The sequence below is a fragment of the Podarcis vaucheri genome (assembly GCF_965113315.1).
Source record: "Podarcis vaucheri genome assembly, chromosome: 1".
Lineage (NCBI taxonomy): Eukaryota > Metazoa > Chordata > Lepidosauria > Squamata > Lacertidae > Podarcis > Podarcis vaucheri.
The window spans coordinates 94062792-94081178 of NC_138759.1; the positions used below are offsets into that span (position 1 = coordinate 94062792).

General features: G+C 43.9%; 1 protein-coding gene across 10 annotated transcripts in view; it reads right to left on the reverse strand.

Moving 5' to 3' along the window:
- The window catches only part of SEMA5B (semaphorin 5B), a 365129-nt gene that overhangs the window by 60148 nt on the left and 286594 nt on the right, over window positions 1-18387 (reverse strand). For all 10 annotated transcript variants that reach the window (XM_082235162.1, XM_082235160.1, XM_082235159.1 and 7 more), the window contains 2 exons: window positions 15797-16004; window positions 11816-12023 (listed from right to left, as the gene is read on the reverse strand). In XM_082235162.1, the coding sequence (XP_082091288.1) occupies window positions 11816-12023; window positions 15797-16004 (416 nt within the window). The remainder of the gene's footprint in view (window positions 1-11815; window positions 12024-15796; window positions 16005-18387) is intronic.

Genomic DNA, 18387 nt, shown 5'->3' on the forward strand with positions numbered 1-18387 from the left:
CTTGCCGATCGAAAGGTCGGCGGTTCGAATCCCCGCGGCGGGGTGCGCTCCCGCTGCTCGGTCCCAGCGCCTGCCAACCTAGCAGTTCGAAAGCACCCCCGGGGGCAAGTAGATAAATAGGTACCGCTTACCAGCGGGAAGGTAAACGGCGTTCCGTGTGCGGCTCTGGCTCGCCAGAGCAGCGTTGTCACGCTGGCCACGTGACCCGGAAGTGTCTTCGGACAGCGCTGGCCCCCGGCCAATAGATGTGAGATGGGCGCACAAACCCCAGAGTCTGTCAAGACTGGCCCGTTCGGGCAGGGGTACCTTTACCTTTACCTAAGGTGCTACAAGGCTCCGATGCCGGTTTTTGCTGCAACCCCCTCTGGAAATATTGAATTTTCAAGTTTATAACAAATTGCTGCATTATGTAATATATTGGCATTTCATTTAATCATTTGTAAGCAAACATGAATGCAGCACAACAGGGAAAACAGTTTAAAAATGTAATGAATAAAAAGTTAATGTCCAAAAATGTATGGGGAAAAGAGGCATAGGGCCTCTTCACAAGTTAAACAACTTGGATAATACACCAAATTTAAACATTTTAGGTTTGAATAATCAAACATACTACCTGAAAAACCGGAGACCAAACACCACACACTTATGCTGCTTTATCTGCTGCGATGCTGAATTATGATCCCTGGGATTGCTAAGAATATCATTCTTGTTGTGCAAAATTTTAGCTACAACTTAACATATTTATTTTATAGAAAATGGAAATTTTACAACTGGGTGGTCATAGTAAGAAAGCATGACTAGAAGAAGCCAAGATTGTAGAAAGACGGGACTTTTGAGCATTTCATTTCATTTTTTGCGGAGAAGGTCCTGTCGCTCCGCCATGACCTCCCTGCCAATTTGGATACAATAAAAGAACTGGAGGCCCCTCGACTGTCCTCGGGTCCAGTATTGGACCACTTTGACCGGATATCCCCAGCCGATGTGGACAGACTCCTCCGAGCTGGAAAGCCCACCACTTGTCCTCTCGACCCGTGCCCGTCTTGGCTGATTAGAGCATGTCCAGACGAGGTGCGGGCCCCCCTGGGGGATATCATCAATTTGTCCCTTGGCACCGGGACATTCCCAGGGGAACTGAAGGAGGCAGTGGTGCGTCCGCTCTTAAAGAAAACATCATTAGATCCCTTAGATCTATCCAATTACCGCCCAGTTTCGAATCTTCCATTCCTGGGCAAGGTGATTGAGAGAGCGGTTGCTGAACAGCTTGGTAGGTTTCTGGATGAAACATCGGCTCTGGATCCATTCCAGTCCGGCTTCCGCGCTGGTCATGGGACCGAGACGGCTCTGGTCGCCCTAACAGATGATCTCCGTAGACAGCTGGACCGAGGCGGGTCGGGGCTGCTGATTCTTCTAGATCTGTCAGCAGCTTTCGACATGGTCGATCACGAACTTTTGGACCACCGCCTCGCCGACGTGGGGATCCAGGGCGCAGTCCTTCAATGGCTGCGCTCGTTTCTCTCTGGTCGGGGACAGAGGGTGGCGCTTGGGGGGGAACTGTCATCCCGCCACTCCTTGGTGTGTGGAGTGCCTCAGGGTGCGATTCTCTCCCCGTTGCTTTTTAACATCTTTATGCGCCCCCTCGCCCAGCTTGTCCGGAGTTTTGGGCTGGGCTGCCATCAGTATGCCGATGACACCCAACTCTATCTGTTGATGGATGGCCATCCTGACTCGGCCCCAGACACACTGATCAGATGCTTGGAAGCTGTGGCTGGATGGTTACGTGGGAGCCGGTTGAAGTTAAATCCTTCGAAGACAGAGGTCCTCTGGCTGGGACGGGACGATATGGGATTGAGGGGGCAACTCCCATCTCTTGCGGGGGTGCAATTAGTGCCAGCACCGTCCGTTAAGAGTTTGGGTGTAATCTTCGATACCTCCCTCTCTATGGAGGCGCAGATTGCAGCTATAACAAAGGTGGCATTTTTTCATCTCCGCCAAGCTAAGCAGTTGGCCCCTTACCTCTCTCGCCCTGACCTAACCACTGTGATCCACGCGACGGTCACCTCCAGACTGGATTATTGTAACTCGCTCTACGTGGGGCTGCCCTTGAGACTGACCCAGAAACTCCAGCGGGTGCAGAATGCCGCAGCGAGACTCCTTACGGGGTCTTCGCTGCGGGATCACATTCATCCGGTGCTATACCAGCTGCACTGGCTCCCAGTGGAGTACAGGATCAGGTTTAAGGTGCTGGTTTTAACCTTTAAAGCCCTATACGGCCTAGGACCCTCGTATCTACGGGACCGCCTCTCCTGGTATGCCCCACAGAGGAACTTACGGTCCTCTAATAAAAACATCTTGAAGGTCCCAGGCCACAGAGAGGTTAGGCTGGCCTCAACTAGAGCCAGGGCTTTTTCGGCTGCGGCTCCAACCTGGTGGAACGCTCTGTCACAAGAGACAAGGGCCCTGCAGGACTTGACATCTTTCCGCAGGGCCTGCAAGACAGAGCTGTTCCACCAGGCCTTTGGCTAGGGCACAGCCTGACTCCCTCCTTCAGCAATCTTTACAATACTTTAGTTTATGGTTGCCATTAATTTTGATTTTAATTAATTCTTATGATGTTTTTATATTGTTGCACTTTTTTAGTGTTGTTAGCCGCCCTGAGCCCGGCTTCGGCTGGGGAGGGCGGGATATAAATAAAAATTTATTATTATTATTATTATTATTATTATTTTAAACTTTGTCCATTTTGTTGTTGTTGTTTAGTCGTTTAGTCGTGTCCGACTCTTCGTGACCCCATGGACCAGAGCATGCCAGGCACTTCTGTCTTCCACTGCCTCCCGCAGTTTGGTCAGACTCATGTTTGTAGCTTCGAAGACACTATCCAACCATCTCGTCCTCTGTCGTCCCCTTCTCCTTGTGCCCTCCATCTTTCCCAACATCAGGGTCTTTTCCAGGGAGTCTTCTCTTCTCATGAGGTAGCCAAAGTATTGGAGCCTCAGCTTCAGGATCTGTCCTTCCAGTGAGCACTCAGGGCTGATTTCCTTAAGAATGGATAGGTTTGATCTTCTTGCAGTCCATGGGACTCTCAAGAGTCTCCCTCCAGCACCATAATTCAAAAGCATCAATTCTTCGGCGATCAGCCTTCTTGATGGTCCAGCTCTCACTTCCATACATCACTACTGGGAGAACCATAGCTTTTACTATACGGACCTTTGTTGGCAAGGTGATGTCTCTACTTTTTAAGATGCTGTCTAGGTTTGTCATTGCTTTCCTCCCAAGAAGCAGGCGTCTCTTAATTTCGTGGCTGCTGTCACCATCTGCAGTGATCATGGAGCCCAAGAAAGTAAAATCTCTCACTGCCTCCATTTCTTCCCCTTCTTTCTTCCCTTCTATTTGTCCATTACCCTAGTACAATAATTGGCAGTGGTGAAAATCGACACAATTTTTGTGAAGATGTGTGGAACTTCTTTTAGTGATTTATATTCTACTAGCAGATGACATTAGCAAGGCATTTATGGTGAAGCATATGATACTTCCTAATTCTTAATTCTGCTGTCTCAAGGAGAACTTTTGCAATTCCCTACCCTGGATGAATATGCCTACTAGGAGTGAGACAAAGGTTCTATTTTGTACAACACAGAGGTAGAGTACACACTATATTTTAAAAGTGCATTTGAAACACATTTACTCCCCCCACCCTCAAATTTTGGGCACTATAGTTTGTTAAGGGTTGCTGGGAACAGAGTGCCCAGAATTCTTTGAAGACAAGAGTCTTGGTTGACCACAAACTTGACATGAGCCAACAGTGTGACGCGGCAGCTAAAAAAGCCAATGCAATTCTGGGCTGCATCAATAGGAGTATAGCATCTAGATCAAGGGAAGTAATAGTGCCACTGTATTCTGCTCTGGTCAGACCACACCTGGAGTACTGTGTCCAGTTCTGGGCACCACAATTCAAGAAGGACACTGACAAAGTGGAACGTGTCCAGAGGAGGGCAACCAAAATGGTCAAAGGCCTGGAAATGATGCCTTATGAGGAACGGCTAAGGGAGCTGGGCATGTTTAGCCTGGAGAAGAGGAGGTTAAGGGGTGATATGATAGCCATGTTCAAATATATAAAAGGATGTCACATGGAGGAGGGAGAAAGGTTGTTTTCTGCTGCTCCGGAGAAGCGGACACGGAGCAATGGATCCAAACTACAAGAAAGAAGATTCCACCTAAACATTAGGAAGAACTTCCTGACAGTGAGAGCTGTTCGACAGTGGAATTTGCTGCCAAGGAGTGTGTTGGAGTCTCCTACTTTGGAGGTCTTTAAGCAGAGGCTTGACAACCACATGTCAGGAGTGCTCTGATGGTGTTTCCTGCTTGGCAGGGGGTTGGACTCGATGGCCCTTGTGGTCTCTTCCAACTCTATGATTCTATGATTCTATGATTCTAAGAATGTGCTTTGAATGGACTTTATAGTTGATAGTGTATACGTAGCATGAGAAGCAGGGAAGCCTAACAAACTCCTGGCTTGGGTGGGCACTTTTTTTAATTGCACAGACTGAAAAATCCACTGAAGTAAATAGCAAGCTGCATCACCCCACAACTTCTCTACATCACCATGTCAGAACCCACTTTGATTATCTGCAAATTTGTTGATAAACTGTGGACCACATCTGCTAACCAAGGGTCGGAAAGTTAGTGGAAGTAAAACAAATACTAAGAGCACACTGTGAAGGATTTCCACTTGAATTTATGACTACAGTACATCAGGCTAGTTATTCTTCTGCAGCATCTGCAGGCATCTTAAGTTTTGACAATATTGCTTACTCAGTGTCAATCAGTACTAGGATGAAACGAATTTCACCTCGCTCACTGTGGCATTGTATTTTACCCTCACTCCATCATGGCTGGATTTAGACCAGTTAGGTAGAGATAAAGAGGTAAGTAGACAAAGCTATTCTATATCAAGCTTTAAAAGAATAACACGCTGACACCACCTAACAGTCTCCAAACTCACTAGCATTTAAGTGAAAGGCATACAGAAACTAGAAGCTAGGCACCTCTGAAATTACTCCTTTTACTAGTTCTGTCTCAAGCAGCGTACAAGATCATTAAGGCAGGCCTGGTACCATAGGCCTAAGGCAAAGGAGAAGATGGCACTCCCCCACCCCCATTCTATGTACTGAGGTAAGACTGGCAAATGATCTTACTTCAAACACTGGCAACGAGAAAAGTGTTTCCCCACACAAAACTGAGGCTAGAAGCATTGCTGAAGGTCTTCCAGGCAAACAGGCTGAATGGCACACATAGCTCTGACAGAGGGGAATGGCTAGAACAGGGGTCAGCAAACTTTTTCAGCAGGGGGCTGGTCCACTGTCCCTCAGACCTTGTGGGGGGACAGACTATATTTTTTTGGCGGGTGAACGAATTCCTATGCCCCTCAAATAACCCAGAGATGCATTTTAAATAAAAGGACAAACATTCTACTCATGTAAAATCACGCTGATTCCTGGACCGTTTGTGGGCCAGATTTAGAAGGCGACTGGGCCGGATCCAGCCCCTGGACCATAGTTTACCTACCCATGGGCTAGAAGAAGCAGCTAGGGAGGAATGGTGGAGGACTACTGCAACCCCCCCAACCCCCCCCCAGCACATACCCTTAGCATCTGCTGCCTGAGGCGGCAGCTTCACCCTGCCTAACAGCAGAGCCAGCCATGAGGCTCATTTTCTCTCTTTTTGTCACCTATATCCTGATAAAAATAGTTTTGGTGTGAAAACATCAATGTGATATAAGAAGAGCCTGTGGAATCAGGTCAACGGCACATCTAGTCCAGCATCCTGTTCTCACAGTGGCCGACCAGATGCCCCCATGGGAAGCCTACAAGCAGGACCTGAGGGCAACAGGAGTCTCCCCTCCTGTGCTTTCTCATATTCAGAAAGCAAACTGCCTCCAACAGTGGAGGGAGAGTATGGTAACTGCGGCTAGTAGCTACTAGTAGGCTTATCATCCATGAATTTGTCTAATCCTCTTTTAAAGCTGCCCAAGTTTGTGGCCATCACTGCCTCTTGTGGGAACAAATCCCACATTTTAACTACCACCAAAAATGGAGGATGGTCACAGTATCTAGGATAGGCAATGACAATCCTACGTGAGAAGATCGTGTTTGCTAACAATCTGAGCTACAGATACCGAGGACACAGAGACACTCAGATTTTCCTCTGAAAATGTAACTTCAGAAGAGCATGAAGGCTATTTCACAGTGGAAAATATCCTACAGACAAGCTGAGCCACACATTTGGCCAAATCATGCTCTGAAAACAAATCTAGCTGAGACAGATCAGCAGAAACATATACATACTGTACACCACAGTATTTAAGCACAAAGCAAAGCACAAACCTTGGGAGTAAACCCTTTGGAAGATTCATCAGAGGCTGTAGAAGAAAACAAAGCAAGGAGAACATGCCAGAAGTGCTGTTTGCTCACCCTTGCTCTTGTTTTTGCTATGCCTCTGAGAGTTTCCAGTGTATCCCGGAGCCTAACATCTGCTGAGAATGCCAGAACACCTAGGTTTAATCAATGTTAAGATCAATGTTTCTTCCATGTCTGATATGCCTTTTCCCTTCCTCGCTTTGGAGCCAGACCAAGGATTCCAAAACCCAGAATGATCATGACCTCCCAATCAGCCTCGAGGGTGTAACACACAAACTCACAGCTACCCCGGCAAAGTGGGACAGAGCCAAAGAAAACAAACAGGGCTGTGGTGTTGCTGCCTCGAGGGCACAAAGTCTCCTGCTGCATAAAAGCTCCCTCAAAGCCCCATGTTATTTAACAAGTAACTTTCAAAAAAAAAAATAGTGCTGAAGATGGAGTTTCTGCAAGAAGCTAGTTTTTTACACACACACACACACTGAGAGAGATGACATAAAGAAGTTAGGAAAGGAAAGGGAGGGGGGATACCGTGCCTTCCTCCTGCAGCTAGTTTATTGGCATGTATTAAACGTAGACTCAACAACAAGAGGCTATAAATCACTGCCCAGGAGAAGTGCCAGGTAGAAAGCAATGGATGAAATTAAAACATCTTTCTTGATACAACCCAGTGCTGATACCAATACAAAGTTAGTTGGGGAACTTGTCGCCTTTATACCTAGGAAGTGGGGAAAGTGGGTGTGGGTGAAAATATTTCAAAACAAAGGATATTAATAAAATACGCTTACAATGCTGATATTTATTTATTTATTAAACCGTCTATCAAAATAGCACAGTCCCTTCTTTTGTTTCCTTAAAGATTCTGTACAACTGGCATTTTTTGCTTGGGTTTCGACATCCCTGTTATGAAGACCATATGATGAACTTGTAAATTTTGAAACCCCAGCGTTGTATTACTTTCCTGATCACACCAATTTGATCAAACTGAATGCAAGGACATTGTTAATCAGCAATCAACAACAGCAACAACATTTGTCGTTTGACTGGCCCATGAGCGGCTCCCGAACTGAGCTGCCCACTTGTGTGCTGCACTAAACCAGCGCAGCACGGGGACTCATTTCCGCAGCACTGAAAATTGTGTCTGCACAGATGCCGAAAATCACAGGCACACACGGTCACGCATGCCCACAAAGGGATCTCCGCAGGACCGATCCAACCCAGGCAAGATAGACCTTGCTGAGCTCTGTGGCCTAATCCAACATCCATTCTAACAATGGCCAATGAGATGTCTATGATGGGAGAAAAAGAGGGCACCAGATTGGGGAATGCTGCCATACTGGGCATGGCCAGCCATGAGTGTTCACCATCAGAGCGAGACCTGTGGCTCAACACATCAGTGCTCCACAGGGGCCAAGAATAATGCAGGTGTATCAGCAAGCAGTGGGGGGGACAACTGAGGCAAAGGGAATTACTAGGATCAAACATTTAAAATGCCAAATATTGTGTTGGCTCAATGAAATAGACAGGATTTTCACTCAATCAGCACCTATCCTCTCTTTCTCCCTAAACCATTGTATGGAAAGAGTTATTTAGGCATTTATTTAATTCCATTCCTGCCTTGATGGCCTCTCCTACAAGGTTGGGTTTTTACAGTATGTATGGCAAGATGTGGGCAGGCTGCAGCAGGCATCCATTTCTCATTTGACTGGATTAGCGCTCCGCTCTACACTGTCCACTTCTGAGAATAAGAATCCCGGTTTTAATGCATTAACTGATCTTGCTGTATTTAAAGTAATTATGCCATTTTTCTTTAAAGGGTACAATGATACTTAAGAAGACTGAGAGGGTGGGGGAAAACAAGAAGGAAATGGGAGTTTTAGATTTTGGGAAAGAAAATATCAGAACAAGCTTAATTGGCATTTCCCCCCTGAAAAATCAAGTAGGCATAAAATTCATCCATCTAGGTTTCTGAGAGATGAGAAAGAAAAGATTTAGGTGAGTGGCCACACAAAGCTACAGAGCATCAGACCACTAAGTCTTCTATTGGCTCTCTGGGAAAATAAAGGAGTTTAAGAAATCTATATTAGACAAAGATCTCTATTAATTCAGAGACAAGAAAGTAAAAAGCTTCACCAAAGGAAAAGCACTTCTGCAAGAGCAGACCCTAGTACCTGACCAAAGATGGCCATTGCTGAGTACTTTTGCATATATCTTAACAGTTCCAAGCAGAGTTTTAAATGTTTTGAAATAGTAAGGTTGTTATGTGTCCAGTGAATACGAAGCTGGGCTCAATTACGACCTGGCATCAGAATTTTGCCTCTTTTTTATATTTTAACAAAATAACCCCAAGAAATGGGGAGCTTTTAATATGCTGTAGGTGGAACTAGGCTACGTGACATTCAAAATGCTTATCTACATATGAGAAATAAAAAGGAACAAAAAGGAGATCAGCTTTGCCAGCTGACAAACACAAGGTTTAACTCCCCAGATCCATTGTAAAAGCAGCTAATGCTTAGTGCCCAACACCCACTTTAACTTGCTGGGCATAACATTCATCTCAAGAAGCCTAGTGAAAATTCAAAGCCTGTCAACGTTTTTGCAAGTGCTCTGAGGCAAGGTCATCAAAGACACACAAACCTTTTGTCTTTGTGACTCCCATATGGCAGGCCTGCACTCAGGAACGAAAATTGAAAACAAAACCAAACAGAAAAAAATCATTCCTATCCCCCTCTCTGTCCATCTTGCTGACAATATAAATGTGGCATTTTTCCAGGTGTCTCTTCCTTCTGAAATGAGTGATTGGCTTCAAAAAGCAATTTTTAAAAAAATCCTAGGCACCTGAGTTGGCATGGCTGTTTTGACCTGAAGAACTCTGGACCAATGAGATGCTGGAAGGTACATGTCAGGGGAGACTGCCAGGCAGAGTAGGCTGACAGTGATGTCATAGTTATGTGCCCTTTGCATCTGCCCGTGGGGGACAGCACTGACAAAGGATATATGAACAACTAGAGGACAGATTGCTGCTTGCAAGACCGTGGAGGGCAGCTGTAAGATCTAAATGGAGTCCCATATCGCAGCTGTTATTAAAGCAAACTATTTAAGAACTATTTCACATGAACATAATTAATGTTTTTAATGTTTGCACCCAAAACCTTGTACATGTCCACACACAAAAATGTGATCTGCATCTTTCTCTTTGGTGATCACTCATAGCTGAGTAAGATTGTCTTCCATAAACACGGTTTTAACAATGAATCCGTAGGTGACTGTGAAGGCCAATTCTGGATCCACACATCCTTCCACAGTGGGGACATTGGTTTCCAGGTGTGGATTTGCCAAGCGTGCCTTCCTCTTAGCACATTTCTCCCTTGTGTCCTGAGTTTGAGTGTCTTCAAAGCCCATGACACCTTTGGTAAAGGCTGTTCTCCAACTGGAGCGCTCACAGGCCAGTTGTCAGTGTTTATACTATTTTTTTTAGATTTGCCTTGAGACAGTCTTTAAACCTCTTTTGTTGACCACCAGCATTACGCTTTCCATTTTTAAGTTCGGAATAGAGTAGTTGCTTTGGAAGACAATCAGGCATCCGCACAATATGACCAGTCCAATGAAGTTGATGTTGAAGAATCATTGCTTCAACACTGGTGATCTTTGCTTCTTCCAGTACACTGACATTAGTTCGCCTGTCTTCCCAAGTGATGTGTGGAGGTGGAGATGGCGTTTATAAGTGGTCCATGTTTCACAAGCATACAGTAAGGTTGGTAGTACAATAGCTTTGTAAACAAGCATTTTGGTTTCCCTGCGAATGTCCCAGTCCTCAAACACTCTGCACTTCAATCAGGAGAAAGCCAAACTTGCAGAGGTCAGGCGATGCTGGATTTCGGCATCAATGTTGGCCCTTGTGGAAATATAACTGCCTAGGTTGAAGAAGTGATCAACATTTTCCAACATTACACCACTGATTTTGTACTTGTTGGTGCAGCACTTTGGTTTTTTGGATGTTGAGTGATAGGCCAAGCTTTTCATAAGCTTCTGCAAAGATATATAGGATGCAAAGATATTTAGGATGCAAAGATATTTAGGATGGTTTGGAGGTCATCCTCTGAGCGTGCGCACACTATGTTGTCATCAGCATACTGAAGCTCTATGACGGCAGTTATGGTAACCTTACTCTTTGCTTTCAGCCTGCTCAGATTGAAGAGCTTTCCATCTGTTCGATATATGATTTCTAGTCCGGTGGGGAGTTTCCCTTCGACCAAGTGTAGAATCATGGCAATGAAAATAATGAATAGAGTTGGGGCAATAACACAACCCTGTTAACACCTGATCTCACTGTGAATGGTTCACTTTGAGAGCCATTGTTATCTGCGATTGTTGCTGTCATATTATCATGGAGGAGCCGAATGATGCTTACAAATTTATCTGGGCAGCCAATTTTCAGAAGTACAGTCCACAGGGCATTACGATTTACAGTGTTGAAATTTACATGTTGCATATGCAACATGGGAATGTGACCAGTGTGTCTATCACATCATGTGTTTACCTTTGTGTGGTGCAAGGACAGGAAACAAGCACACATTCTGCAATGTGCCAGGAACAATGTCAAGTTCCATTCGCTGTATACAAGCAGCAACCACCTACCTTCCACTGAATATTCCAACCATCTAGCACTGAACTGCTGTCACACAAAGCAAATGTAGAGGGGGACTTTAAAATGATAGAAACAAGAGATATAGAGCAACACTTCAAGTATTCACTCAAACAAGGCTTCCCATAAGTACAAAAACTCCACTGTGTTTAGCTTGGGCTAGTCTTATCTGTGGTAGGTAGGTTTGTCCTCTCTTGTCCAATTTGTCAGGCATGCATAGTGTTCATCCTTTTTAAATATACACTGTCATTCACACACACTTCAACCTTTCTCTTTACATTTTAAGATGTGTTATATTAAACAGAGGTAGCAACACCTAGTTCTACTCCCAGGTTTCAGCAGTTGAGTGCAGGTGTCTAGATCTTCACAGAACTGAACTCAGTGAGTAACACTGGTCAGTTAGTACTTCACGGGTCCGGGGTAAAGGTTCAACCAATAGGCCCCATTTACTCCACTAAGTCACTGGGTCAGTTCACACTCAACACAAAACCATTATTTGGCACTACCTGAACAACCCCCGTGCTTGCAGACATAATTTCTTGGTAAACAGGATTAATTTCCAATGAGGGCTAATGAGCAAGAACAGTTGCCTTCAAATCATTCCCTTTGCTTCTATAGGCTACATGTGCCTGTCAGAATCTTCTGCCTCTCTCTGAAAGATGAAGAAAGGTATTCTAAAATGAATCAGACTGCAATACGTTTCCCTCATGCTTTTCTTTTAAGCTGGCATGGAATATATCAGAGCCATAAATTTTCTTACCCTTCTGTTCTGTACATTGAACATCTCTCCAGAGGAATTTTTAGCACTCCATTATTCAAACCCACAAACAGGGATCTGTCGCTGTGAAGGATTTGGAGGCTCTGGATTGGCTCCTTTTGGCTGGCAGGAAGAATCTGCATTTCCTCTAAGTAACAACTCCTTAGGCTCTTATTAGTTGTAGAAAGTGCCTTCAAAATGGTGCCATGTTCTAGCAGAACAAGAAGAAACAGGAGGCAAGTAAATCTCCAAGATGTTGATTCAGTTTATCATCCAGCACACAGAGTAAAGATTAACTACATCCCATTTTTACACGGCTGCTCTGACACCATTTTTTTTCTCCTCTCCAATTTCTCTTCTTCTTATACACGTATAAAAACATAACCAAAAAAGTGAATCCATTTATTTGGTTGAAGCCCCTCTGCTTGTGCATTCAGGTTCCCATTCATTCTGAATGAAGAGAGCATGAGACTAAAGTATATAACTACTGAATGAGGCTAAAGTATGACTATACTGAATTTGCTAACAAGTTGCTCCTGTGTTCTGATTTCCACTGCTGTTTTAATGGTGTTTGAAAAACTGCTAATATATAGTTTTTAACCTTTCTTGCAAGCTGCCTTGAGCTTTTATGTAGAAAGGTGGCATATAAGTAGTTTAATCAAATAATAATAAACAAATTGTATGTCTTTATTAAGGATGACATGGGATGAAGAGGTACATTTACACATTAAAGCAGTGTACCCTGCAAATTGTAACTATTTAAAGGATATAAGGATCTCTACCTAGTAAGATTCGGCTACACCTACAATTTCCCAGGGTTGTTTTCAAATAGGGCTGAATGGGTTCCGTAGATGTGTCCGAGAGGCTGATTCACGCAAAGCTGTGTGATCTTAAATATGCTAACAGCTTAAAGCTTAAAAACATTGTTGTAGGCAGAATATCAATCTGCAGCCACAGATTCCAAGGAACGTTCTGCACAACTTTCATCTGAAAATCAGTACAAACTAAACACAACTGCATCCTTGCAGTCAGCTACATCCTGTGATTGCTGGAACGCCCCCATGTAAGTTTAAGTAACAGTAGACATGTAGCTGTGATATTTCTGTGGTCCTTAGTAGGGAGCTATGACTCAACAGACTTCAGGACTGCATATCAAATACGCCTTCTAATCACATGCTAGAATCACATTATGACTGTTATCTATGCACATTCACTTGGAAATAAGCCTTACTGAGCTCAGTGGGATTTCCAAGTAAATGTGCTTTGTCCTTTAAAGGCCTAAAAATCTTGGGCCTTACAAAACTGAGTGTGTACTTCTTCCCCCATGCTCTGCGCTCCACTGACCAGACTTCCCCAAACTGAATTATTCAGATCTCAGTCCCAACCAGTGTGGCCAATGATCAGGGATGATGTGAGTTGTAGTCCAAAACATTTGGAGGGCACCAAGTTGAGGAAAGCTGTTCCTGACTGTGCTACCTATGCACCAAGGCAGTCTCAGTAGTTGATCCACAGCCTGGAAACTTGCTTAACCCTGAACTTGGATATTTTCTGGAAATGCTGTAAGATATCCTCATTTGGAATGACTTTTATTAGATGGGATAATTGTGCATGGAATGCAATTTAAATCTGATAAGTGTTTTAATAAGTATTCAATCTATAGGTTTCAGTTTAAAGTGTTGTTGCAACCCTCAAGTATTGACTTGGGAATGGGCTAGACTAAGTTAATAAAGGAATAAAGTTAAGCATTTAAAGGTCCCATTAGTTTCCAAGAAAACAGCAATTCTTCCATTTAAATAAGCAGGGTTTGTTAGTATTTGTCTTTGACAACTCTGAACCACAAAGGGGGGGGGGGTTAGATAAAATAAGAATATTTCTGATACTAGATCAACTCTTGATCTGTCTAACAGTAGCCCATGAGGCTATTTTCACTTTGGAGTTTATGCACTAAAGTTCTACCATTTATCGCCGTAGATCAAGATTTAGTATTTGTTTTGTTAATTTGTTCTATAGTTAAATAAAGTTTTTGTCTATGCAGTTTTGTTACTGGAAATACACGAAAGCTAATCACATTCGAAGTAAGTGGTGGTAAAAGGTAGAAAGATATACTATTACACTGTCTGGTAGATGATAACTTCTGAGACAGATGACTCCATAGTCATGGGATAAATTATACCATCACTTAGAGAGGCCATATATCTTAACATAAAATCAACTCATTCCGAATATATAATGGAATTATTAGATTTTTTTAAATGGAGCTCAGACATAAATTCTGATTAATTAAAATGTTTAATTTAGTTTCCACCACAGAAGGAAGTTACCATTTGCAACACTTCCATGACGCACCTTTCCAAGCTTTTTTTCCTACTTAAAAAGTTGGGCGTTGAAGATTAGTCCACTATTGAAAGTTTGGCAATAAATGGGATTGTGGTAGGTCTCCTCATTATATCCAAACCGGACAGACTTTGAAATTCTATATAAACCACAGTCTGCCAACAAACCAGGATCACAGACTTTAAGGGCATGGAAGTCTGTCTGCAAATCACTACATGCAACTAGCTTGAAGAATGGCATGTGGATTCTGAGAGCATGGAAACCTCTTTGTGTGCTGGAGCTCATTATGCACATGAACCCTGCTGGCATGATGTTTTTATTCAAAGGAACGACTCAGTAGATGTGCCTAAGTTTTGGGGATCACAGCTCAGTGGCAGAACATATGTTTTGCACATAGAAGGTTCCAGATTCAATCCCTGGCACGGTGCACAGTTGGGACAAGGTGCAGACTGAGATGCAGGGAAGCTACTGCCAGTCAGAGTAGACAATATTGGCCTAGATTGCCTAGAGCAGAGATGGCCAAACTTGGCCCTAACAGGCCAGGGATAATGGGAATTGTAGTCCCAAAACAGCTGGTGGGCCAACTTTGGCCATCACTGGTCTAGATAAAGCAATTTCCTATGTTCCTCTTAATGCAGAAAGTGGAGCATGAAATCTGTTTCCCATCTCTTAACTTCATCAGAAATGCTACCCAAACGTGAAAACACTTTTCAGATCTCTAGAAAAAAGTATGTACCATATTTTTCGCCCTATAGGACGTACTCTCCCCCCTCCAAAAATGAAGGGGAAATGTGTGTGCGTCCTATGGGGCGAATGCAGGCTTTCGCTGAAGCCTGGAGAGCGAGAGGGGTCGGTGCGCACTGACCCCTCTCGCTCTCCAGGCTTCAGGAAGCTACCCGCAAGCCATGGGAGAGCTGCGCGACTTTGCACAGCTCTCCCACCTCTTGCGGAGAGCTGCCTGCACCCAGAAGCCTGGGGCGCGCTGAGCTCAGCACCACCCAGGCTTCGGGCTTTTCGCGCAGCTCTCCGCAAGCTGTGGGAGAGTTGTGCGAAGTCGCGCAGCTCTCCCACGGCTTGCAAATAGCAGCCTGTTCTGGGGGCTGGGGTCGGGGGATGCTCGGGCTTCCCCCGCCCCAGCCCCGTGCCAGGGGGGGAAATAAAAAAAAATTCTTTATTTCCCCCCAAAAAAACTAGGTGCGCCCTATGGGGCGAAAAATACGGTATATGCATTTCCAACAGGACACAATGAAATAGAAAAATACTACATGACCCAGAAACGACTGAAGACTGTCAACCAGCTATCTTGAGGATGTCATTTACCTCTCTACTCCTTTTTGAGCTGAACCTTCACCAGGATGGGGTTCAGTCTTCACAGAAACCTTCACTTGCAAATGAATTCCATTTAAGCAGATACTATTCTCTTTCTTAGGCTAACTACCATCCTAACCCCATCCCTTCTGCTTCCTAAAGCCATCTAAATTGTGGCCTACACTTTCAAAATGCTGTTTCAGTTTCTACCCAGATAATAAAGGAAGATCAATTCTCACGCTTTCTCCTATTTGAGAACATGTAGTAAGGAACTCACAGATTACTGTTTAATAAATCCACATATGAGATGGTTGAAATCTCCCAGGTGTAAAAAGCACTTACCTGTCCCAATATACATCACGTGGTATAGTGTGTCCTTGCCCTGAACAATGTCAACCACCAGCTTAGAAAAACGGATGTTGTCCTGAGTGACATATGGATCTACAGAGACTGGTTGCACAACATCGTTCATCAGGAATAAGCGCTGAGCATCCTGAAGGATCCTCTCTGTCAAGTTTTCATTAGGACTATCATCATTCAGTATTCCACACTGAAGGAGAACAGAACAGCAGTGTTTCTTTACAACTTTTAAAACTGTCCAACATTAACTACTGTTTTCGTTTTGTTTGCTATTTTTACTGCAGAGTTCTTGCCGACTGTCATGATGTTTATATTGACATGGATCTCAAGACACAGCTTCCAGTGATAAAAACAGATTACAAATTTGCAAGTTTGTTCCTTCTTCCATATTACACAGACATATCCAAATAAAAATCTTCTGGTTAATCTACTCCAAAAGAGGTTAAAAGAGGTTAATCTACTCCAATGTGGTACAAACGTAAATCCACAGCACAATCCTACCCATGCTTACTAGGAATGTCCTTCCAACTGATGGAACAGGATTGCAGCTGCAGATTTAGGAAATGCAAACATGCCGAAATCAAGATACTTCTTATACTAGAGCAGGTCTAGACATAAAATGCCCTGCTATTCCTATTTAATTCGAAATCCACAATCTTGACTGGGATAGCCTCTCCCAGTTTTGCTTCATCTCCCTTTTCCCCTGCATGAACCATCTCTGATGGTTGGGGAAACCATTAATTGCTGAACTGCATTTTCTGTTCTCAGTGGGCAGAAGTTTATCATTTAATACCAGGGGTAGCACAAGTGCTAAGTAAGTGGACTTGTATTTTTCAATTGTTTCGTTCTAATTTCCATTTCATATGTCCCAGACCTGTATTTTTCTCTTGGAAGGAAAGATTTCTGGCATTGTTCCTTCATCCTCCAAACAACGAAGTGAGGATTTCCCCCTCCCCCTTCCAAATCGTTTCTTCACAGCCACTAAATTACCTTTGTCATCTCCTGAAGGCCCTTCATTGACCTCTTGTTCCTTCTGTACTTGAAAAATGTTCTAATCTCTTTTTCCAATCTTCCTGTCGTTCACCACGTACATTCCCTTTTCTTTTGTAAAACTCTCATCTTGACTTTGCAATCTTTTCACACCTTCTCTGCAGCACAGGCTATACGCTTTTGAGGATGAAAGCTAGTCCAAAACATCCCAGACTGATGCTCCATTGGGAACATGCAGTATAAAAGCTTCCGGTTGCTCCAGTGAACCAAAGGCTGGAGGGATCCTAGTATGTAGCAGATGATGTACCGCAGCTGTAGCCAATCTAGTGCCCTCTTGATGTTGCTGGTCTATTGTTCCCCTTAACCCTAGCTACTGGCCACACTGATTGGGGATGATGGGATGTGGAGTCCAACAACGACTTATTTTGTTTAAGAAGGCTTTTACTGAGGTATGACCCACTTATGAAAAATTTACTGTTTACCTGCTGGAATGGCTTTGTTGTTTTTGGAGTTTTTATTTCCTGCATTTTTTTTTTATTTTTATCTTGATCGTTGCTTTGATGGCCTCAAGCTGTAAAGCAGCATTTTTCAATGTGAACAATAAATAAATAAAACACCCAGAGGCCACCACCCTGGCTGCCCCGATGCACTACAAATGCTGCTCCCCAGATCTTCTATGATAACCCTAGTTAATTTTCTATATGAAACTCAACTGTAAGCTACTCAGATTTAACGGAACGTGCCACAATAAATTGTGCTCCTGAAAAGCAAACTAGTACAGCCTTTGTGACCGCCTGTCTACTTGGCAGGAATGTGTAGAATTTGCCTGCTAAAATATAGCTGAAATGGGACAGAACGGGTACTGAGAGCAGACTTGCAGGAGGAAGGGGCAGCAGCAGAGGTAGGGGTGGGGAGGCCTAGAGCCTATAGGTTATATGCAATGCTAGTCCTACTCAGGGTAGACCTATTGAAATGAAATTGAAACTTAGGTTCCTTAATTTCAGTGGGTCTACTCTGGGTAGAAGTTCAGGATCAAAGACTATGAAAGAACAGGACTATGAATCATACAAGGCTAAACTACCAATACTTCATATAGCAAGGGTAGGTAGCTATTTCACCCCAAGGGCCACATTCTCTCCTAGGGAACTTTCTCAGGGCCTTATGCCAGTAGTGGGCGGAACCAAAAGCAGAAGTGATGAGATGCGCTAATTTAAGCACACAATCCTCTCTATTCTCCCATCCAGGCAAGAAAGCAGCAGCGCTTAATGATACGTTCTAGTCAGGCAAAATGCTCAAGGAGGTGATGTATGAATGGAGCTTCAGAAACAACTACATGGCTGCAGATTGGGGGGGGGGACAGGGACAAGCAAGTAATACGTGTAAAGAGTGGTTACTAAGGAGGTAACATTATGCTAAGAGAAAATAGATTGCCCAAGACAATTTGATGAGCCTCATAACGGAATGGGGACTTGAACATAGGCTCTCTCTGTGTGTACAGACAGCTGATGTGCTAGCTGCTACTGAACCAGTTACCGTAGTTTTTGCACCATAACACTCACTTTTTTCCTCCTAGAAAGTAAGGG